Source organism: Danio rerio, chromosome 20 (genome assembly GCF_052040795.2).
Source record: "Danio rerio strain M-AB ecotype USA chromosome 20, GRCz13ab, whole genome shotgun sequence".
In the NCBI taxonomy this organism is placed as follows: domain Eukaryota; kingdom Metazoa; phylum Chordata; class Actinopteri; order Cypriniformes; family Danionidae; genus Danio; species Danio rerio.
The window spans coordinates 40603617-40628377 of NC_141040.1; the positions used below are offsets into that span (position 1 = coordinate 40603617).

At 35.4% G+C, this 24761-nt stretch overlaps 1 protein-coding gene and 3 long non-coding RNA genes across 38 annotated transcripts in view; 3 read left to right on the forward strand and 1 right to left on the reverse strand.

Annotated features, from left to right (window-relative positions):
- Positions 1-24761, forward strand: part of LOC147839397 (uncharacterized) — a 765501-nt gene that overhangs the window by 372912 nt on the left and 367828 nt on the right. The window lies entirely within an intron of this gene.
- LOC141379378 (uncharacterized) lies at positions 117-3087 on the forward strand. The gene is made up of 2 exons (XR_015518817.1): positions 117-238; positions 451-3087. It is a non-coding gene; the product is annotated as an uncharacterized LOC141379378 (long non-coding RNA).
- Positions 2950-24761, reverse strand: part of enah (ENAH actin regulator) — a 200018-nt gene continuing 178206 nt past the window's right edge. For 6 of the 35 annotated variants that reach the window (XM_087296713.1, XM_087296719.1, XM_087296718.1 and 3 more), the window contains 10 exons: positions 22229-22333; positions 19797-20128; positions 16758-16894; positions 15954-16002; positions 15762-15813; positions 13729-13795; positions 13218-13277; positions 7894-7978; positions 7183-7240; positions 2950-5342 (listed from right to left, as the gene is read on the reverse strand). In XM_087296713.1, coding sequence (XP_087152839.1) covers positions 5305-5342; positions 7183-7240; positions 7894-7978; positions 13218-13277; positions 13729-13795; positions 15762-15813; positions 15954-16002; positions 16758-16894; positions 19797-20128; positions 22229-22333 — 983 coding nt within the window. In that variant the 3' untranslated portion in view covers positions 2950-5304. 35 annotated transcript variants of the gene reach the window in all.
- Positions 10526-16032, forward strand: LOC141379382 (uncharacterized). The gene is made up of 2 exons (XR_015518837.1): positions 10526-10803; positions 14907-16032. It is a non-coding gene; the product is annotated as an uncharacterized LOC141379382 (long non-coding RNA).

Consider the following 24761-nt stretch of genomic DNA (forward strand, 5'->3'; position numbering starts at 1 on the left):
TTTCTGAATTTTCTGATTGGTCGAAGGGGGGCTTTGCGTGAGCGTTGATTGGAGGCGAGGCAGTTGAGCTTGAAGAGAATCGAGGTTTACAAAATGGAGTCCTCTTCAGGCGAGACAGTTGATCGGTGAGATATGAGAAGAGAGAGGGACAGGACAGACAGACGACGTCACACTTATAAATGCCATAAGTTTTTAAGTCAAATATAGTTGGTAATTAATGGGTAAAGGCACGAGAAGGGTCAGTGAAACGCTTAAATAACCGGAATTTAAGTTAATAACTTGTTTTTCATACTTATACCAAAGAGCTTAAAATGACTTGAGAGATTCTATGCTCTTTGTTATACTGTGGAGGGCAATGGTTGTTAATACAAAATGACCGAAACAGGTCGACGAAATCTTCCGCTACATATTTTTAATATATATTTGTATTTATTATTGTCTCTTTTACAGGTTACAGCCGTTCCGAAACATGCTTTTACCCTCCTATTGTTAACTTACTTGTAATTCATCTTGACTGACAGGTACTTCTGCTGAACACAACCACACTCTTGTTTTGTGGTTTGAATATAATACAAACTTGTCAACTACTATTAAAACAATTAAAAATTAGCTTCAAATGAAAATTAAGGCCACTTTGAAACTGGTAATAATTATATTAAACACATTTCAACTTGCATTAGTAAGGTAACTAACAGTTGGTTGTGAGCATAGAGTAAACTGCTATGATTTACCTGTGTATTAAGTTAATATTACATTATTCAATTAATTATAGTGCTATGATTAATAGAAATCTAAATCTAGAATAATTAAATAGTAACTAGCAATGTATTTTAACAATAACCAAATACATTCAGCTTGCAGTCTTATCAACTAATCCAACCAGCTTTTTATTGGTTATGTTAAAGAGTAGGTGTCTAATACTTAGAGTCTTACTCAGTTTCCGTTTTAGCAAAATTGCATTGCTGCATTTGACCTTAGCTGAACTTTAGCAGTGCCTTTATGTGCTCAGTCTGGAGTTGTGCACATTTTCTAGCAGCTGCTTTCTGAACCAGTAAGATTGTTTGAGCTGCGTTTAAGAAGTGTGTTCAGTGCAGTGGCTGTTTGAGTAATATTCAGCTTTTGTTGCAGTGTTTGCTCAGTGCTGCCTTCTTCCTGTTTGATACAGCTTAGCCGTGCAACAGCACAGCAGACACAAAAGTGGCAGCGTTTGCATAAGCTGTGTTTTACAATTCCAAAATCAAAAGATCTAGATTTGAGTAGATATTGACTCAAATATGTTTTATCAAAGACTATAGACACAGTGTGCATACAAAAACAACAGACATCCACTATACATGCATTCAATTTAATAACATATTTACAAAAAAACTCATCTTGGCATAAAGAACAATAATCATTGGATGATGTTAATTTCAGGACATCAAAGCAGCTAAAAAAATACTGTAAATTTAAAACTTTATGCTTTTTTCTAAATCATTATGTCAAACCCATTTGTCTGCAAATTTCTAATTTAAAATAAAGTAATTTTGTAATTGCTCACATATTTTAATTCATACAGGTCAGAATAACAGTTTAATTTTTACAGAAATGTATCTTATGCTGAATGTCAATGGAACATTTTATATTTATAGGTACTTTCCTAAAGTGGTTCCAAACCTTTGTGAGTTTAATTCTTCTGTTTAACATTAAATAAGGTATTTTGAAGAACCTGTAACCACTGACTTTCATAGTAGGTGAAACACTATACACATACTAAGACCATAAATTAAGTCAACTTAAAGTTTTTTAGGAATGTGGTTTTGAAACCAAATAGCTTGAATACTATAAACTTATACACGCACACACACGGTGGGCCATTTATATGTTTATATGGATACGCCTTAATAAACTTGTTGGGAATTTCACAAGAAAAACAATGGTGTACTTGGTTTTAAACGTAACTTTATTCTTTCATGAGTTATTTACAAGCCCCCTCACATATTCTAATGTGCCACAAACAGGACGTTAATATCACCAACCATTCCCATTTTATTAAGGTTCATCCTTATAAATCGCAGAAAGAGAGAGAGAGCCATAAGTATTTATATGTATTATACATTTATTATTTGTTGATTTCGTCAAACATTTAGATCATTAGTAAAGTAAAATTGTTTAATGTAGATTCTACACTCTCAAAAATAAAGGTGCCAAATCTGTGTCTGGGGTGGTACCTTTTCAAAAAGTACACTTTTGTACCATATAGGTGGACATTAGTACCTTTAGGGTACAGTTTTGTAATTTTAAGGTTCACTTTCTTACCTTTAAGTTACTTTGAGGTACACATGTGTACGTTTTAAGTATTATAATGTACATTTAAGGAGCTGGTAAGAAAAAAAAATTACCTTTTGAAAAGGTACTGCCCACCCCACTGGTTTTGTACCTTTATTTCTGAAAGTGTAGCATTAGAGTTAACACAAAAAACCGAATTAATTCATACATAACTCATTAGGCTTGAGTTCTGCTTAATATCAGTTTTTAAGTTACCTCCAACTCCCTTTCATTAAGTCAAAGTATATTTTTAAATCATTTTAAGTTAAACTAACTTATTTTATTTAGTGATTTTCACAGGTTTTACATGGTACAGAAATCAATAGTTACAGGTTTAAAGCTTTTATCTAAATATCTTTTTTAGTCTTTAACAGAACAAAGAGAGTCACATGTTTGAAACAAAGGTTCGTAAATGATGGCATAATACATTTTTGGGTGAACTATCCCTTTAAGCGCACTTATTTTAGTCACCACAATTTTTTGTTGTAGTATTTTTTTTACTATGGTTTATCTATAGAGAAAAGTTTCTTAAGGTCTTACCTATTTTTATAGAAATACAAGCAAAAAAACCTAAATATATCAAATAAAAAACCCAAACAAGTCATGTCAATGTTTTAATTCAGAAAGAAACGCAAACACCAATGTATTGCAATTTTTATTTAATTTGCTCAAACAAAACAATGTTAGCGTGTAAGAAACTTCTAATTAACATGAAAACAGTATGGTACAACATGAACGATAAAATAGAAAGATAAGGAAACTGAAAATTGCATTAAAAAGGACCTTCAGTTGAATCTGACCAGCACGGTCTGCTCATAATCGAGACTTATTGTGCCGTCAACAGCATTCAACTGACTCCCGCCATCAAAGATCAGTTTCTCAGATCCCACCAGCATACATGGTCTTAACCATAACACAAACCACACTGTAATGCAACAGAATGCAAGAAAAAAAAATGACACAGAAGAATGTGAATGCATGTTTGATTTGAACCAAAAATCGTAAAAGCGTCCTTTGCAACTCACTGAAGCAAAATGCAAAAGAAACGAATAAAGTTATGGCAGGCCCTAAATTAATACTCTCTATATATACGCTTTTATATTTTCGACATATCAAATGCAACTTCCGAACAAGGCACAAACCATGAAGATCACAAACAGGTTTATCCAGGAATGAATCAACCCTGATCAAAATATTTTACCTGTTTAACCTATAGACCGATCGTCAAACGTTATTTGTCGTCAAAACAAAGGTGGATCAGGAGTGTGTGACGTTCTAGAGTTTACCGTTTAGCTTTGGTGATGCAGCCGATCACAAAGTGACGGCCGGTCGTGTCAGCAATAATATCATTTGAACTTCTGGGTTTTTAAAGTGCAATCAATGCTGTAAACACTCTATACAAACGCTCCGATTCCTTGAGAGATTGATGGTTTCGAACTACATAAAAGTAACGACAAAAGGATCGACAAGTGAGCATAGCATGGGGGAAACGGATAACCGAGAAAAAGAAAGAAATCTGATCTGAGAGAACGTCACAAATTCATGTTCTCAAGAATTCTCCTCAAAATTCGCACAGTCTATTATCACACTTCACGTTTGTACAAAGATTTCGGTCTTAAAAAGCAGATTTCCCAATAAAAGTTTCCATAACAAAAAATAAGCGTGTTGGAAGATAAAGCTCCTCTGAAAAACAGAGCCAGTTTCTTGGCCCTCGTTAAATTTTAGGTGGTTTATACCCCATGCGAGATGAATACGCGAGATCTTCCACTTGCGTAAATCCCAAAATAAAACGTAAAATGAGTAAAACCCTGCAAATTTATTATGGCTATAAAGAGGTGTCCGTTGTGAACTGCACTTGGAGAACATCATTCATCCACGTTTTGAGGGCAAAGTGGATGATTATGGAAACAAACGGAAAAAAAAGAGACATGGAATAATGCTACACTTATTGCTTATGAACTGAATAACTAAATTATTTTTCGTGGCAACCATTTTGTCCCCCTTCCCGTTCATAAGACGACATGCACCGAAATCGAAAGAAATACAAAAAAAAAAAAAAAGAGCCTACGTGAATAAAAAGTTTCTGGTTAGCACTATCTACAGATATGGTCTTGAGATGACGTTGACGTCGACCTTAACTTCGATTGGCTGAGAGGATTTTGGTAAAGAGCTACAACGATGTACAGTAGAAAGGCATTGTCCTTCGTGATCTTCTTAGCGAACACACAAGACGAAGAAGGTTTACAGATAACAGTGGCATTCGCTTCTTGAAGAATAATGGAAACCGACTGAAAGAGCGAGTTAAGCTACCTGATGTGATCATGGCGTACATTGGAACAGATTGATTGAATGACTTGCAGATATAATGTTTATTTCATCGTCATTTTAAATGTACATATTCTGGTTAAAATAGTAGGAAGACAAGCTTTAGAGTCCTGCAGCAATAGACCGTACTCGGCTGGTTGGCCCGATTTCAAGGTTTTGCTCTATACAAGGCCAACTCGAGTCTCCAAACGCCTTCGTAAATTCATAAACAAAGCCTGCCCTTTGCTAAACAATGTGCCGTAGAATGAATGTCATCTGCTTGATTTACAATTTCACTCTTCAATGGTTAATACAGTATGTGATTCAGTAATAGTTTGTCTTTTTTCCCCCCGTCATTTTCTTTCCACAGTAAAAGTCATCCATTGCATACTGACAGTCAACTTTGTTTCCGACTGCCTTCGATTGGGGCATTTGGTGTACGGCGTCGCGTAGAGACGTCGTCTTATCCTCTTGCTCTTACGCCCTCCATCACCCCGCGCTCAATACTTATGTCTTTCCAAGGCATTATATCCAACAGATCTTTCCCAATTTTCATTGTTATTGTGATCACCACTAGTTAAAACTGTAATTTTCCCATTTTCATTGCTTTTGAGATAGTGTCTTAAACTGAAGCTGACCTCTGAAGTGACAGATTGTGGTTTTTAAAAAAATACAGGTGCACTTCGGCCTCTTCTATGCAGAGTTCGACTTGCCCAGCTCCTCCCTGATTGCTGAAAACACAGAGACGACACCAACATTAGAAACGGTTTAGTTCAGATCAGTTGCTTTACAGTTCACAGCCTGAGGTCAACAGACCTGCTTATTTATTGTTTTTTAAAATGTTTTTCCAACAATAGCTGTTTCCATCAAAAAATGCTAATTGAATGTATGCGCAAAACTGGAATATCGCAAAAAGACGAGCATATTAAGCAGCGTTTCCATCAAATGAATTGGAGAACAAAATCATCATTTCTGATTAACTTGCACCAAATATCAAAAGTAAAAGCGGAATTTGCTGCAGTAGGAGAAGATGCGTGAATCTTTTCTTTATTTAATAAATCACTTGTGCCTCAGAAGGCAATGCCGACATACAATGAACGCATGGTGGCGTTTGAATGCATGAGACACGCAGCACAGATCCTCTTGACAGTTCTGAAGGTAATTAATAATACAACACTAATACTGAAATGGTTAATGCATTTTAAAATGAGCAAAACAACATTTCAGATGTTTTACAGTGTGCTCAGCCTGCTGGTTTGTCCATTTACACACATTTTATTATCACATGATCTCTTATAACAAAATCACATGACTTTAACGCTCATACTGGAATATGTTCGGTAAAAGGTTCCATTTTTTTGCATCGAAAAAAAATCGTACTCGGTTATGTGCATAAATTTTTGTATACACATCTAAAACGCTCATAAAAATGGGTAAATGGAAACATAGCTACTGGTGAACACGTTAAAACTATGAAACAACACAGTATACATCTTTATATCTTAGATGGCCCACATTAGCCAGTGTTTGTGTGCTCATTTCAGTAGTCCAGCTTATTATTTGAATCAATTTCGTAAAAGTATTTTATTTGTACAAACTAAATAAAATAAAATATCCTCACTGTCCATGCCAGCTAAATAATTTGAATAGATTTCTTAAAAGTTTTTTTATTTGTGCAAAATAAATAAAATAAATCATCTTCACTATCCAACCCAGCTCATTAATTTGAATCAATTTCTTGAAGTTCTTTGTATAAAATTAATTAAACATCTTCCCTATCAATTTTAACCAATTTTGTAAAAGTTTTTTATTTGTACAAAATAAAAAATATCCTCATTGTCCATGCCAGCTCATTAATTTGAATCAATTTAGTAAAAGTTTTTTATTTGTACAAAATGAATAAAATAAAATGTTTTCACTATCCAAGCCAGCTCATAAATTTGAATCGATTTCTTTCATTTCAATTTGAAAAGATTTTTTTGTATAAAATAAAGAAAATCAAATTAAATATCTTATCCATTCCAGTTTATTCATTTTACCAATTTAACCAATAATAAAACAAATACAGAGTATATATATATATATATATATATATATATATATATGTGTGTGTGTGTGTGTGTGTGTGTGTGTGTGTGTGTATATTCTGTTCCAGCTTATCCATTTAATCAATTTACATTTACATACAACAACATTTTATTGTAATAATAATATTCAAATGGTAAACATGCATTGACAATTACACAAATAAAATGTATTATTTTAAATTATAATAATAATTTATTATTCTTAGTCTTTTGATTTGTAATAAAATGTTTTGAATACAATTTAACTTCAAAGAAACATCTAAAAAAAAAACACTTAAATTAAACGTGCAACATGAAAAAGTCTGGAATGAATCAGTCAGCATCAAAAAAAGGAGAAAAAATCTGAATTAAAATGTAAGTTAAGAATCAAATTTAGTCTAATTTGTCCAAAAGCTTGACTTAACTTCAAATATTATTCTAGAAATGTGTTAAAAAAGCATAAAGTGCATCATATGTATTGCGGTAAATCAATTGAAAACATTACCATCAATAAGTTCTTCTTTTAGTTTCGATAGCTCCTTCCTCATCTCTTCTAGAATGTCCTGTAAAGCAAATCAAAAAATTTTGTAACATGTTACACACCAAAATTGGCCAAACAGACAAAAAGGTTCATTAATGAACATAAAGCTGCAGATAAAACTACAATATACACACTAGAAAGCAAGAAACAACTCACAGTGCCAAGTCAAAATATAGACATAACCCGAAGCTATAAGTTAAATATAAGCTATTATATCAACTGCACTTGGCTTTGGCAGTAATACAATAATAAATGGCTTGGACCAGATGAGTAGGTGTATGTTACAACATCCACACTTCAATTGCAGCTGCCATTAGTAACTCATCGCCACTTGAAACACTCGCTAACCACAACTGGAAAAAAAAGTAACTGTGTGCTTAGATAAGTACGACTCCTGCATATGCCTTTCATATCTACCACGCTCATTCATACAGAAGGGAGGTTTTTGCCTTTTGTGGCAAGAACTATAATTGTCCACACCCACAAAAGCTGTGCACTGCCAACCAGTATTATTTCACCCCTGTTAGTCATATAGGAAGTGCTGCAATGTGAAATTATACCACCAGCTTTGCTAACATATTAAGGAAGTGAACAGCCCCTCTAACAAACTCTGAAGGGCTAAAAGGTTAAGTGAGTTTCGGTTCAACTTAGTCACTTCTTGCTTTTGACAAGTACCTGTTTCAATCTGTCGTAGTCAAGAGCTTCTGTTGGCACCCCGTTGGCACTTATGGATCCGGTTGGAGTTGGTGTAGACCTTGGTCTGAGGAGAGAAGAAATGGCGTGAAGCTGTGCTATTTTAAGTCCACATTGCGATAGTCAAGATGCAAGCCAGAAGTTTTAGTGACACGCTTAAACAGAAGTTTCATATGCTGTGTAAAGCCCAGAGTGTACTTTGCTTCTTTTTTTTTTTGCGCACAATGAGTGACCTGTGGTCTCATTTATAAATGTATGCCAGGGCTATAGGATATCTGCAAAAGTCGCAGGACCTGAAAATGTTAACTCAGGATTATAGTTGAGCAGGAGCCACACTGTATACAGGGTTTCTGCAGGTTTTAAGACTTTAAGACCTTTTTAAGATCATTATGAATGAAATTTTAGTCTTATTCAGGGCTAAATGCTAAGGATTTTTGGAGTACCCCAGTTGGAAAAGATTTTCACTTGCCCTGTATCAAAAATCAGCTGTAAGTAAACATGTTTAGCTTAAATATTGACTTAATTGAACCGCTTTAAATCGTTATTCGAGCAATGATCAATAATAAATGAACATTTATTCTGGTGTACGTTCACTTTTAGAAAGGTTTCTACAAATATTTTATAAATCAGAGCCCGGATTAGTGTGTTTTGTGCAATATTATTTTATCGCACAAGATGAACAGATAGTTTGCACATACCGTACACTTGTAATAGTGTTTTTTACTACTCAATTCATCCACAGTGTCAACACTGTTGTTTCACAGACGAAAAGGAAACAGAGGAGATCAAACAAGAACAATATTTTGCTTAAAAGATGCAGCGCTTACTGCTTAAAGGGACAGTTCATCCAAAACGAGAAATTCTGTCAGCATTTACTCACCCTTATACAGTTCCAAACCTTTATGGGTTTATTTCTTCACTCAGCGGCCACTTTATTAGGCACACCTTACTAGTACAGGGTTGGACCCACTTTCACCTTCAGAACTGCCTTAGTGGCATAGATTCAACAAGGTGCTGGAAAATTCCTCAGAGATTTTGGTCCATTTTGACATGATAGCATCACACAGTTGTTGCATATTTGTTGGCTGCACATCTCCTGTTCCACCACATCCCAAAGGTGTTCATTTTGGATTGAGATCTGGTGACTGTGGAGGCCATTTGAGTGCAGTGAACTCATTGTCATGTTCAAGAAACCAGCCTGGGATGATTTGTGCTTTATGACGCGTTACCCTGCTGGAAGTAGCCATCAGAAGATGGGTACAGTGTGGTCATAGAGTGATGGACATGGTCAGCAACAATACTCAGATAGGCTGTGGCATTGACAAGGTGTTCAATTGGTACTAATGGGCCCAAAGTGTGCGAAGAAAATATCATCAGCACCACCAGTCTGACCCGTTGATACAAGGCTGGATGGATCCATGCTTTCATGTTGTTGATGCCAAAATCTGACCCTCTCATTCGAATGTCGCAGCAGAAATCTAGACTCATCAGACTAGACAACATTTCTCCAATCTTCTATTGTCTGTGAGCCTCTGCGAATTGTAGCCTCAGTTTCCTGTTCTTAGCTTGACAGGAGTGGCACCCAGTGTGGTCTTCTGCTGTTGTAGCCCATCTGCCTCAAGGTTGGATGTGTTGTGTGTTCAGAGATGCTCTTCTGCAAACCTCGGTTGTAATGATTTAATTTGAGTTACTGTTGCCTTTCTATCAGCTCAACCCAGTCTGGCCATCCACCCCTGACTTCTCACTGCCACTCGCTAGATATTTTCTCTTTTTCTGACCACTCTCTGTAAATATGATTGGCCGATTAGACATATGCGTTGACAAGCAGTTGGACAGGTGTACCTAATAAAGTGGCCGGGTAGTGTATTTAGTATTTAATGTTTTTATTTTGTTTACTATGGAAGTCAATGTTTCCGGCTTTCTTCAAACTGTCTTCTTTTGTGTTCAACAGAAGTAAATGTAGGATGTAATACTGTAAATGAAAATCATATTTATGGCTATTGTGGTGAGCTATTAGATCCCTATATATGTCTGTGCACAATATTAAACCATATATATATTTGTATATTTGTGTTTTCATACATTACATTATACATTAGTGTAAAAAAAAAAAACCTACGTACACTTTGGGCTTAAATTGACATTGTTACAACACCAATCATAATTGGCGAATCAGGAATATACACAGCATTTACACAGGATAAACAAGACGTGAGGAAAATGCAAGATATTTCGGCTTTCAGGAACTTAGAAAATAGTTGTACTGAAAAAGAAATACACACATATACAGATATACATATGCGCAACTGGGTGAAAAAAAAAGAGCACCATGGGGTTTGCATTTCCTTGAGCAGCAGATACTTCAAAAGCAACACATTTGCTGAGTCAACCGCATAAAAGAACATGTAAAAGCACAGCAAAAACCCCATCCACACTGCAGAACACACAATGCAGCTGCTGAATCACTCTCATGCCAGTCTGGAGCTCAATCAGACAGGATGCTATTGCCAACACAATAATCACCGTAGGGTGGGAGCCATGGGAAATAAGGGAAATGACGCTTTATCTATCCCGTCGAGGGAAGAAATGAATGCTGAACAGCGGGTTGCCTTGTGTGGAGAGGAAGCAGAAGTCAAGCGAATAAGAACATTGTGACACAGCTTAAAAGAAAAAGTTATGTGCGAGTTACAGGGCAGCTTTCAGGATTTCTTAATGCGAGACGAAACTGTAACTTACCGTAGCTAATTAAATGCACTTTTGAAGGGGGAGGGCAGAAAAGTGTGTTATCTTTAGAGGCAGGTGGATTCATTTGGCAAGAGTGGACAAATGCTCCAGCTTCCTGATAGTGCGTGCCCTTTGGTGAGTTTATAATAGAAATTCTTATTATTTACAGTAATTAGTAAATTTCCTACTGTACATAGATCTAAACTAAATTTTTGATTAGTAAGGTACATTGCTAAGCACTTCATTTAGATCGCTTTAAATGCTAATATTCAGTACGTGTGTGTGTGTGTGTGTATAAATATAAATATATAAAAATATATATATATATATATATATATATATATATATATATATATATATATATATATATATATATATATATAGATAGATATATATGTTTTTTTTAACTCTCAAATTCCAGATTGTCAAAATGTTTGGTCAAATATTATCCTATCCTAACAAATTACATCAGTAAAAATTTTTTTAAAAAGCCTATTTATTCAACTTTCAGATAATCTCCAAAAACAAAACAACAACACTTATGATTGGTTTTGTAATGCAGGGTCACAAATTCGAAATTCCATCTAGTGCATCATTTATGGGGAGCCTCTAATAATAATAATAATAATACCATCCTTCCCAGCAAACAAATCTGTGTTTAATAGACGTTTAATAGACATCTAAACATGCAGCTTGGCTAAAACAAGGCTAAACTTGGACTGTCAGTGAAAATCTAATAGACATCTAAGAATAGCCCAAAACTAGACTAGTCGTCAAATAGACAGATTAGACGGACTTTAAATGTGTAGTCATTCATTTCTGTTTATTTGATGACTAGTCTAGTTTTGACCTATTCTTAGACACCGACAACCCCAATTTAGCTTTGTTTTAGCCAAGACAACTGTTAAGATGTCTATTAGACATTTTTTAACAACAAAAAATGCTTGCTGGGTTAATAGCTTTGCTTGGTTTCTCAGTAAAAGTCTAATCCAAATTGATGCTCGTCTTTAACTGTTTGTATTTTCTATAATTAAGTTTTTTATTGATGTTTTTTTAATTTTTAACAAAATAAAAAAAGACTGTTAATTATTTACTTTTATTGTTTTATCATTTTTAATAATAATAATTTATATTTTATAAATTATAGTATTAGTATTAATGTTTTAAAAAAAGTTAACTGAGCATACATAAATGTATATTTTAATTATTAAATTAAAGATAATTAAAAAAAATACATACCAGCTAAAGTTTATGATTTTATTTTTTAAATGAAGGTTTGACCCTTTTCAACAACAACAATAATAAAATTTTAATAATAATTTTAAAATTTATACTGCATATGGCTATCTATAAAAGTAAAATTCATTCATTTATTTTCCTCCGGCTTAGTCCATTTATTAATCAGGGGTCGCCACAGCAGAATGAACCGGCAACTTATCCAGCATATGTTTTACGCAGCAATTTACCCTTCCAGCTGCAACCCAATACTGGGAAACATCCATACAGTCTCGCATACACAAACACACACACACACACTACAGCTAATTTAGCTCATTCATTTCACCTATAGTACATGTCTTTGGAAGCGGCACCACTGAGCAACCGTGCCACCCTCTAAAAGTGAAATTAATATACATATTTTATTTTAGCATTTATATGTGTTTTTTATCATTTAATATTTTGTGAAAATTACCAAACGGCAAAAATTTAGGGCTGTAAATTTATACTTTTCAAATCCCTTATTTATTACCCTTTTTGACAATAACAATACAATTTTAATAATAGTCTATTTTAAATCTATAAAAGTGAAAATGAATATTTTTTTAATAAACATACATTTTTTTACATTTTATATTTTGTTAAAATTATGCAACAGTTTTTGCACCAAAATTTATTCTGATATTCTATAACAATTTATCAAGTCAAATATTATTTATTGTCATCATGGCAAAGATAAAATAAATCAGTTATTAGAGATAAGTTATTAAACTATCATGTTTAGAAATGTGTTGAAAAAAATCTTCTCTCCAATAAACAGAAATTTGGGGGAAAAATAAACAGTGGGACAAATAATTCAGGGGGCTAATAATTCTGACTTTAACTGTATGATGGCAAACCTGAGTTTTAAGCATCATTACTCCTGTCTCTAGAAAATAGAAATCATTATAAAATGCGACTTTGGTGCTCAAAAATCACTTACATTGTTATTAGATTTTCTATATTTTGTAGCTGTGTCTTCATAGACACGTTTGATGAATCGAATGCATCTTTACATAATTAAAATAATAACTACACATATAAATAATAAATAAATGTACACACACACAAATTCAATATCAAACTCCACGGATCAACTCCACTATTACAATAAAACCGGCACCGATGTTTGGCAAGCCTATTGCATGTATTTATGCCATCTCCTGGTGTTTGTTTTGTTGGCAAAAGCAGCCTGTCTGTGTATGGGGGGAGGAAAAAAAAAGAGAGAATAACCGTAGACAATCACTGCACCAACCCTCATCCTATTTAAAGAGCACTCTCAGCAAACAAAGTCTAGAAAGAGTTCTCAAACTAGCCTCGTATACCTGTTTAAGGAATCATAGTACTTGTCAGTACCCATCTGATTTCTCCATGGTGTGTCCCGTCTGTGAGAGTAAAGAAACTAGCCAGGTCAGAGGTCAACAGCGTGTATCTGAACTACATTTTCAAAGTAATCCTCTTCTATTTGCACTAAGTCCAATTCAGATGAAAGGAGAAATATTTTTATTCCACTGTGGCCTTACTGAATCATTCATACAAAAAAAACAACAAAAAAAACACAACAGAAACTGATCTGATGAGAAGCAACAGCACTGTGCTTTAGTGATGTCAAACACAGGACCTTTCACGCATTCTGACATGCGATTGTGAGGGTCCCGGATGCAAGCATGTGATGCAAAGCAATAAATGTTTGACATTAGTGTCAATGATAGGAGACCCTGCTGAACACGGATCCCAAAAGCTTGAGATTTCCTCTAAAAAGGCTCTGTGAATTGGTGGAAGTATAATGCACACACTGACTTGCCTCGTCAAATAAAATGACATGCTAATTATTACCTTCCGATGACTGGTGATTTGCTACCATTCATGGTGTTCGTCCGCTCCCAAGGCTTTCTGGGCATATCTGTGAATAGAAAAAAGAAACTGTGTGATGTTTGTACATTTATTTATAGGTGATTTTGCTTTAAGGCCTAGACTTTAGGCTGGATAACAAAGTTGCGAACACCATACCGGTTTATGTAAATTTAGAAATATTAATAATAATAATATAAATCAACAACAAAAATCTACAAAAAACAGCAATATTATTACTAATACTACTACTAATAATAATAATAACAATACTACTACTGACAATAATAATACTAGTAATAAAAGTAATAAAAAATGTCATCAAAAACAGCAATAATAACATAAAAAAATATATTTAAAAAATCAACAAAAAAAACAGCAATAATAATAATAACAACAGCAAAAAAAAAGCAGCAATAATTATAAAAATAATAATAACGACAACCAACAACAAAAACAGCAATAACAATTCTAATAAATTAAATAAATAAATAAATTGGGAAGTAAAAAAAAAAAAAATATATATATATATATATATATATATATATATATATATATATATATATATATATATATATATATATATATATATATATTTCAAAAAACAAAATGTTGATTTTTTTTTAATAAATTTTTTACCATTTACCTTTCCATGAACTGTACAGACTTAGCATGCAAAATTATTAACAATCATTGTAAATGTGATCCCAGTCAAAATGATTAATTTTCGTTTATGCTTTTGGAAGAGTTCACTTGGGTCAGTTCCCTTATGTGAGTGCAAAACGTGCCTGAGCCCGAAACTGAAAGTGAGACATGACTTTTAAGGGACCGTTTGATATAGATTTATTAATCAGTCTTACTGTTCAATGAACGCAAACTGTCGTAGTATATTAAAGACGCAAACCCCTTACTGCATGACAACTGCACCTCCTAATTCCTGCAGCACGAGGACTTGATGATTGTTTATGAGCGTCAAAAGGGGCTGATCTGTTCGGCGAAATATTTGACTCTGTGTCACTGCATTCCAAACGACTTAAACGATATGACTAAAGAAATCTCCACTGTGCTGAGCAAAAGTGCTCACTGAACAGCGCATCATTGATGATGTAAGCGTGTCTAGGACCGAATGTAATGTGAGTGCGGGCCATTGGGAGAGACGGGAGGGGCGACAAGCGTGCTTTGGCCTGGCTCCAGGCAACTGTACATAGTCAAGCTTTTGTCTTGAATATATGATGGTTTATTGTGATATCAGTATTTAAAGGAAAGGTGCAAAGGTGTTTGTGGGATCAGGATACCCTGCTGCAGTGTGTGAGTCTCTGCATTAAGACTTATACGCTGCAACTTAATTCTACATGGTCAGGTGTTAATCTCTAAATCTTAAATGTATCTTTGGGTAATTGATGTTGTACAATCTGAATTGGCTTATTTTGTTTAATTATGTAAATTGACATGGAAAATCTTTGCCTGGCAAATAGATGTAAAATTCTTGTTTAACTGTAATATCTCCTGAAATCATTGTAAATCTAGTAGATTGTTTAGGCCGATGTAAAAACCAGAACTGGCAAGGCTGTGTCCGTGAGTAGATGTAACTGGCCAGCAAAATTATTAGAATATTAAGTACAGATCATGTTCCGTGAAGATATTCAGTAACTCTAAAACTGTACATGGATCTAACCTCAATTTTTGATAAGTAGCTCACTCTCAGATTCCAGATTTTCAAAATATCTGGCCAAAAATTAAACCATGCTAACAAACCATACATCAATGGAAAGCTTATTTATTCAACTTTCAGATAATTTCCCAAACAAAATAACACTTCTGATTGGTTTTGTGGTCCAGGGTCACAAATAATACCCCCACATTGCGTTTTCCGCAAACTTTTCCCAGTAATACCCAAAACATTTTCACATTGCTTTTAAGAGCTAATAACCCCATTTATTTTTCCCCAAAATAAACATTAATAGCTAGCTACTTACATTTTACAATCAGATTTTAATCATTGTTTACTTCCTGCTTACCTGGTGTGCTACAAGCTGACACTTTTGGAGTTACAGTAGCCTCAAAGTCATCCTGATGAAAAAGTAAAAAGACAATCCGTTTAAGAATCTATCTTATAATCTTTAAGACCATTAAGTATACACGATAAGAGTAGTCAGTGTGTACATGAGTCTGTGTTCAGCTGAAAGAGGTAGGCTAGTATTTAAACTCACAGCTTTCTGCTCAGGTTCTGGCGATGATCCTTTCTCAGCAATTCTTCTCCTGTTTCAAATAAATGGTACATACATTTCATTACATGATAAAACCGACCCTTTATTGGGAGTCTCACTGACAGATCTGATCAGTGATATGGTGAAAAAAGCCCGCCTGCAAGTACAAGAGCCAATCAGCGATCACTATAGACTGACGATACTCTGGGGGAGTGGCTCAGACCAGATGTGAGTTTCTGCAGATTTTGTGTGATTTGGACGTTCAGAAATGAAACTAAATAAGCAGTTGTTGTTTAATTTTATTGGTGATTCCTAATATGAAATTCAATCTTAAGCTTGGCAAGCAGTTTTGGAGAATTTGATGTTTCCTATTCAAACAGAATGCACGAGCATACTGCCCGAGAGGCATTTCTAAGATGGCCGCATCTTATCAAATGTATTTGCCTCAAAGTGACTTTGACTAAACTGAACTTCAACTCTGAAAACTGCAGACACAGTTTCAATTTACTAGAACTTCCATGTTAAGCTGCTTTGACACAATCTACATTGCAAAAGCACTATATATAAATGAAGATAAATTTTATTAAATTACAGTTAGTAAACTAATACTGCCAAGTTTGAACTAGTAAAATTACGAAAACAGTTTTAGAACGTAGAAATGTAGCATGAACTCACAGTGGGAGCACCTGATTGTGAAAACATTTACTCCGCATTTTTTATTTTTTTAGTTATTTCCAGACTAAATATTATTTGATACTAGGCATTGTTTCTAAAGTTGCAATCACATTAAAAAAGCATGTAGTTTACCTCCTGGCCAGCAGGGCGCTCATCTCCTCCATTAGGCCTCCTCCTCCAGGTAAAGGACCATTCCCACGGGATGCTTCAGGTTTGGCACCACCAGAACTTACTGCGGGTCCTGCAGCTGGAGCCAGGGGTTCGTCACTCTACAGTAACAGATTATGTGTTCAATATTTTTGATGAAAAACATTTTCCAAAACATTTTTAGCTTTAAGGCCCTGAAACAAGCAAAATGAAAAGATCAACTGGTGTGATAGCTAGGCTTATGATGGCATAAAATGTTCTTGTTGCAATTATCTTCTGAAGCTTTTATCCCAGTATGCGGTATTTATCATGATATTCATAGTATAATCATGATATTAACCTAAGCGGCAAAAACAAAACAATACTTTAACAGGTATAATAACAAAAATACTTGGTGATTTATTGCTATATTGTATATACCATGGCTGAACCCTGTTCCTGGAGATCTACTTTCCTGCAGAGTTCAGCTCCAACCCTGATCAAGCACACCTGAACCAATTAATTAGGACCTGAAATTGATAATTACAGGCAGCTGTGTTTGATATGGGTTGCAACTGAAATCTGCAGGAAGGTAGATCTCCAGGAACAGGGTTGGCCACCCCTGCTTTATACTGTACATGTTCTGTTTAAGTACAATGGGTAACATTGTAGCATTAGACAAAGTTTTGTACACTGTTAATGTACAATAGCACACTATATAATTTTTTATCAATATTTCAGCACATAGTAGGCCACATTAACACAAAAATGCTAATGTTTGAACTTTAATGATTGAACTTTAATGTTTGAACTTTAACGTTTGTAATGTTTGAAGTTCTATTATTTTAAGCGAACCAATTAAATCTCCAAGCATTTGGCGCTGTTATGGTCAAACTTGCTGCAAATACAATGTGAATATTCTTAAAAGCATGCTAAAAGTTAAAACAATAATTTATTCACACAATTTTAAAATGCTTACAAAATTAACATTGTGCATGTTCGTTTTCACGATATTGATTTACTGAATATAAGCTTATGTCAAACGTTTAGAACAAAATAAAGAAGAAATTCAATTTGTATTGAGAGTTTAAAAAAGCATCCGTCTCTACGACTTTGTTTTGTTTATCATGGGAGTCTTCGTGAAGCTCACTAAAGCAGTAATGACTTCACATTGAAGTCTATACACAGATGCTCTCTTAACCCTTTTCTCACCTTTCTGGGTTTTGTTTTGCAGTTGAGAGGAAAGAGTGCAGCACATATGTACATCGTGATCTAAATGCCACTTCTAGCAGTGTGGGCGGCATTGGTATGTTTGCTAATAGTATACCACTGCTCAGGTATTTCAAACTTCCACTGTGTTTACCTTAGGCCATGGGTGTCCAATCCTGCATACTGAGGGTGACTGTCCTGTAGACTTTAGCTCTAAAACACTTGCCTGAATGTTTACAGTAAGTCTGAAGAACTAGATTTGCTTGTTCTGGGTTTGAGTTAACCTCTGCTGTAAAGTTTCCCCTTCAGGAACAGGTTCGGGCACCCTTGCCCTGAGGCTGCATTTACACTTGTGCGTTTTTGTTTTAAAACAGCATTTTAGGATGAAAACGTTCCTCGTTCAGAACTGCGTCTACACTATGTAGCAGAGATGCCCAAAGTAGGCCAGGGGGCCAAAGTCGGGCCATCCCGTCTGAAAAGAGAGAAAAAAATAATGGGATGTGGTTGGGGCAAATGCCTTTGACAGAGATCGTTATTTCGATTTGAACGTAGCCCTTTGTTTCTTTGTTTTATTGCTGAGCTACAAAAAAGTAAACTGAAAATAAAAATTTCAATTAAATGTTGTAATTGAATCAGAATATTAAAATCTAAAATATGTCACTTGACAAAAAGCGATGCACAAGACATTGGAGAGCAAATCAAGGCAAAGGTCACCTAGTGGTCAACTACTGTTTTCAGCAGAAAAAAAAAATCTATAAATGAGATGATGTTTTTACTGTAATAACACATTTATTATAAAATGTTAAAAATGATACTGCATCAGTTAATATGCTTTAAGGCAATGTTTTCTAGTTATTTAAAAAATTAGCAATTAAATTAGGAAATAACCCATGGCAAATTTAATGCTATATGATGTGATACATATTCGGTTTGGTATATATTCGGCTCACATCCCTCAATCAAGTTTGGTCTTTGGCCCTTTATAAGAAAAACTTTGGGCACCACTGCTACCGTATATAGCCTAAAATGCATTTTACATAACCATTCACACTCCCTGCGTATGTGCATATTTTGCCAGCACAAATTCTTGCAATCTACCATTTGCGTAATGGTCATATGACCTGACGAATCAGGGAGTAGTACATAATAGTCTTGAAGACCAATAGAGAGAGAGACTGTGGATAGCCACACCTCCATTTTCAGAGCTCTTTTTTGATCCATCCACTCTGAATCTAGCACTGCTTTTGTCAACAAAATCTATGACGAAATATATTTGTCAACTAACGTTTATCATGTGACGAAAACGACCCGACGAAAATGCTGGTCATGTGAAGATGACTAACTAAATTTATGATCCAATATTGTTGAAGATTACAAACGAGACTAAATGTGGCTTACAAAATTTAAACTATCTAAAAATGTCTCTTGATTTTTATCGACTAAAACAAAATTAAACTATAACGTATATCAAATTATTTCGTAGATTTAATCTAGACTAAAATGTCTTCGGTTTTCGTCCTAGTTAAATCGTGACTAGACTAAAAAAACAATAATAAAAACACATTGTATGAAATTGTATGAGTATGAATGTGATTAAAACTAATAAAAACTAAAATGTCAGCTTTACACAAAGACTCGACTAAAACAAAACATTAAAGCATGCTGCCAAAAAAGACACTAACTGAAACAAAACAGAGTAGTGTGGACGCCGGCCTTAACATGACTTAAAAGTTTTAAAACAAAAAGGCACTGGTGTAAATTGTGCCTAAGGATGTAGTATCCCTCCAGGTGATATCTAATGCAAATGAGAGTTTGTGACGGTCCTCGAACCCTTACCCTTGGCACTTTCTTTAGCTTGGCTCCAGCAAGGGCCGCTGCGAGCCCAGACAGCCCCTTGTTCTCGTCTGTAGTGGGCGAGGGGGTGAACAGACCCGAAGGCAGTGGTGGGGCAGGGGGTGGAGGGGGTGCTGGTGGGGGAGCCTGGCCTGAGGGTGGAGGAGGTGGCCCAGGGGGAGGTGGGGGACCTGTTGGGGTAAGCGTGGGAGGCAGAGGTGGCGGGGGAGGAGGGGGGCCAGGGGGAGGTGGAGGTCCAGCGGTGGTGGGAGTCACAGTGGAGCTGGGAGGGAGAGGTGGTGGGGGCGGAGGGGTCGGCACCCCGTGTGCTGAATCTGCAGAGATAAATTAGAAAAATAGCATGATCATTAGGACATTTCTTTGTAACTTCCTTTGGTGATCAGTTCAAATGATTTTCATTCGTGCTTTTCTTTTTTCCCCCAGTGTCATATAGTTTACAGCTCAAAAGTTTGGGGTCAATAAGTTATTCTTCCTGTATAGAAAAGTATTTATTTAAAAATTTAATAAAAAATTCTGTCATTTAATTTATTTCCGGCAGCTGGGGTTAGGGAAAAGACGAAAAATGACAGCTGTTAAAATACAGAAATTTACTGTAAAATAACAGAGGTTGAATTACAGAAATTTACCTGAAATTTAAAATAGGACATTTTTGTGATTTAATGTTCGTCGTTTTCCAGTAAATTTCTGTAATTTAACGTCTGTTATTTTATGATTTTTTTCCAGCACCCAGCTGCCGGAAATAAACCGTAAAATTACGTTGTTTTTTTCAGTGAATGTTACCTTGTTAATAATGTTTTATGTATTTGTTATAATGCATCAAATCGAAATTTTAAAAAATTTCCACCAAAGAAGAAACCAAATTACTGCCCCCAAACCCTTGAAAGGTAATTTTATAAAGTCATCAACAATATTAATATTTATATAAATAATAATTTAAATCCACAGCTTATTCTTTATAACAGACACAGACGGGAACATATACTTGACATATTGAACACGACCATTAGTTGATGATCATTTTAACCACTTACACACACACAAAAAGAAATCATGATGACTTATGGGAATATGAAACAAATCCTTTTTTTAAACGCAGAGATGAAATTGTGGTAATGGCTTAAACTTATTAAATCTTAAAATGCAAGTCAAAGCTGATGTTGCACCACTATGCATTGTAGGTAAAATGCTTGAATTTAGGAAAGTTTCAGCTTGACTGTTTTTTTAATTTGGATAAAAAAGCAGAAGATTTTTGCAGTCTATGCGATATGCATGCCCGCCAAACACACTCAAATTAATCTTATTAGTGTGCAGAATTTAGCTCGGCATCAAGCTGCATCATGCATATGCCGTGTGAAGTCTAAAACATCTTTTATAAATAAAAGCGTTGACTCTTCAACCGAAGAAGAGTTTATCTTATGACTTCATTGGACTGATCTGACCTTATATGATACTTTTTGCAGTATGCCACATGAAACAAACCTGGCTAAAGATCATTTTGATCACTTTCATTTTGTTTCAGTGTTGCTTTTTAAATTGAGGGTGTTTGATACAAATGTGTAAAAGTCAAGAAAAGGTAAAAAGAGGATGTGGAACAGAAAGTTTTAGATCATGTAAAGCTTACTGTGCAGTGACAGTTCACTTGTACATGTTGCCATCTAGGTGGGGTGCCCATTCCCTGATAAAACACACCAGCTAATCAATCTCAGGACTGGTCAAGTTTTTTGCATACCATGTAGCAGGTACTACAACAGATTTCAAATTTGACTTGCCAAAAGGACATTTCAGACTTGCTACATCCACCATTCAAACTGCAGAGTTTGGTCACAGGGACGGTGGACTGGGACTCTGCTGGAATTGCATAATGTTTTAACTTACAATACATAGTACAGAAGTACAGGCATACTTGGACATGGAGCCTAATTGTTAAGACTTCCTAAAGAACTTCATTAGCTGGTTGTGGTATATATTGGGGCAAGGTTGGATATGTACTCTGCAAAGAGGTACTGCAGATCTCCATGAATAGGACTGGGCATCCCAGATCTAGACCTTCTCTACCATAACCAACAATAAGTATGGGATGGTGTTGATAAACTGCAGAAAAACAAAGAGATGACATCACAGCTTTGCAATCAATGAGACTCAAATCAAAGTTTCACAAGAGAGAGTGGGAATGTGTTTTCATGCCATGCTGTTTCACACAATTATGGACCACACAAACAAGCATCCATCAAATTGATGGAACCATGGCATCCCAACAAACAAGCAAAAACATTTTCCTGAGGACTTTCATTTTGAGCTAAATAAAGCTATGCCAACTGCAGCCAGAAAAGCAAGCCAGCTCAACATGGCAGGCCCCCTCCTTGAACCCCCATTAGCGGGTTAGTGGAGGCTGAGCGACACAGAAGAGGCCTTACCCGGCTGGCTGGGGAAGTCAGCAGGATGAGTGGGTGGCTCTGGAGCAGAGAAGCAGGAGTCTCCCAAACCAGAGTTTACAGAGTGCTCAGCAGAGGCGGGGAAGGCTGTGGAAGGAGAAGGGAGAACAGCAGGCTGGGGTGAGGGACAAGACACATGGGGAGCGAGGTGGGGCAAGGTGGGCGAGGGGGAGTACAAAGGGGGTGGAGGGGGTGGTGTCGGTGGCGAAGAAAACGGCTGACCAGATACAGGGGATGAGGTGTGGAAGTGAAGAGAGGTGGGGGGCCCGTTGGGTGCAGAGATGGGCGAAGGTGGTTTCTGGGAGAGCGGACTAGGGGCAGGGATTGCGATCATGGGACGAGGGCCCGTGGCCTTGCCCGGGGGACTACTAATCATGACTGGAGGAGAGGGTGGTAGAGGTGTAAAGTTGTTAGCCGTCCAGATTACAGATTTGGAGGGTGGAGGTGGAGCTGGGGCAGGAGGAGGTGGAGTGGGCAGGGCAGGTTGTCTGCGAGGAACTGTAGCGTAATGAGGCAGGACTGGATGGAAGGCCGAGCCTAGGGATGTGGCGAATCTAGAGGCAGAGTGACGCAGGGGCGGGGTTGGGGGAGTAGCTGTTGAAGGCAATGGCGCCGGCGGAGGATAGCTGGGTGTGGAAGGAGATACAGGTGAGGAAGAGGTGGTCTTGTTGTATTCGGGAGGTGGAGGAGTGTAGAGGGTGCTTTCAAATGCTGAGGACGGGACAGGACAGGAGGGAGGAAGCAGCAACCGTGCAAAGGGAAAGAACACAAGACAAAGAGAGAAAAAGGGGGAAAGGAGACAGAAGAGAGAAAGGGGGCAAATGAAGCAAGAAAACTAGCAGAGACCTACAAGTCCATCATATGTTCTTATTTCTATCTATAAACAGGGAACACACTAGAATTAGTACAATCGGTTAGCTGTAAACAACATCATGAATTGAAAATGATGGATCAACTCCAACATGTGGGCAAAACATTACACAAACATCATGTTTAGCATGTAGTACTTTCAAGAGATGGAACCCAATGGTTATTGTTACTCCTGGATGCACTTGTCACGTGAGGTTAGCATCACCACACATATGCTAAAGGCTAGTCATCCACTCTCCGCATGCCAAGAAATATGCTTGGTAATATGTTTTTCTAATGAAAACTCATTTGTTCCCTTTTACACTTTCTAAAAACAAATGTCTTTAAAAGTGAAATAAGATATCAACTAACAAACTTAACTCATTACCAGGGCCAGACAGAATCTGCAGACATTTGTTGCTATTCCTGCTGAGAATTTTGTAAGAAATCTATCTATGCGGAATTATTTTAGGATTATCATAACTAAAAACTTAACACATGCATGAAATAAAAAATAAGACATTTTAACTTTTATGTAATGTTTACAATGCAAATCCAATTAGATCCATTTAATTGGTAAACAAAACAAGTCTCTCATATACTATATTTAATAAAAAATTTAATTAATTTTTACAAATTGTATTGTAAATAAATTAAATTAACATTTTTAGGATTACTATTATTATAATAATAGTACACATTATTATTAAATATAAATATGCACACATTTACACGAGTAAATTTATTTATTTATTTATTTATTATTTATTGCCACATCAGCAGCTTATGGCTATTTCCTGGCAAATGGATATACATAACAATATTACATGACAAAAACAAATTCGTGTTACAATAAAAAGTTACTTAGACAAATATATAGGATAGAAATAAATACATTTCACACAAAAATATATTTAAAGTTAAATATGATTTTTCAGTTAAATCTTTTGATAAATAATGCAAGATTCTATCTGGTGGTACCTTTTCAAAAATGTCTATCAAAGTACTCTCCTTATAAAGAATTTTGTCTAATGGTATTCAAACTTGCACATTCCAACAAAATAAGTTTCATGGTAAGAGCAGCTTACACAAGTAAATCGATAGACTCAATTATGGGCTAAAGATCTGCGGATTTCTGTGCGCCCAGATTCCGTGTGGACTTACTCATTACAAATATTAATATGTAATATAATAATATAATATATGAATATAATTTCCAACTAAAATATCATCACTGGTAAGTTACAACTACAAATTCACAGGAATAAACTACACCGATAATATATATAATACCAAAAAAATCACATCTAAAACAAAACTTTAAATAAAATTCTTTAGATGGGTCTCTTAAAGCTGAAAATATTACTACATTTTTTAAATTAAAGTTATATATTTTAATATATTTTAACATGTAATTTGGTGAGTTTTACTACATTTTCAGTTTTATGCGTTTTGAAATCAATGTAATATGTGGAATTGTTGTGAAAAAAATATTATATTGTTATTATATTATATTGTTATATTATATTGTTACTGTTATTATTATCATTATTAATAATGTTGAAAACAGATGATCTGTTTCATATTATTGGGCAAACCACACTACATTTTTAGAACAAATAGAAATTTGTATTCGAAAAAGAAACTGGTTGTAAAATTGGTCTCG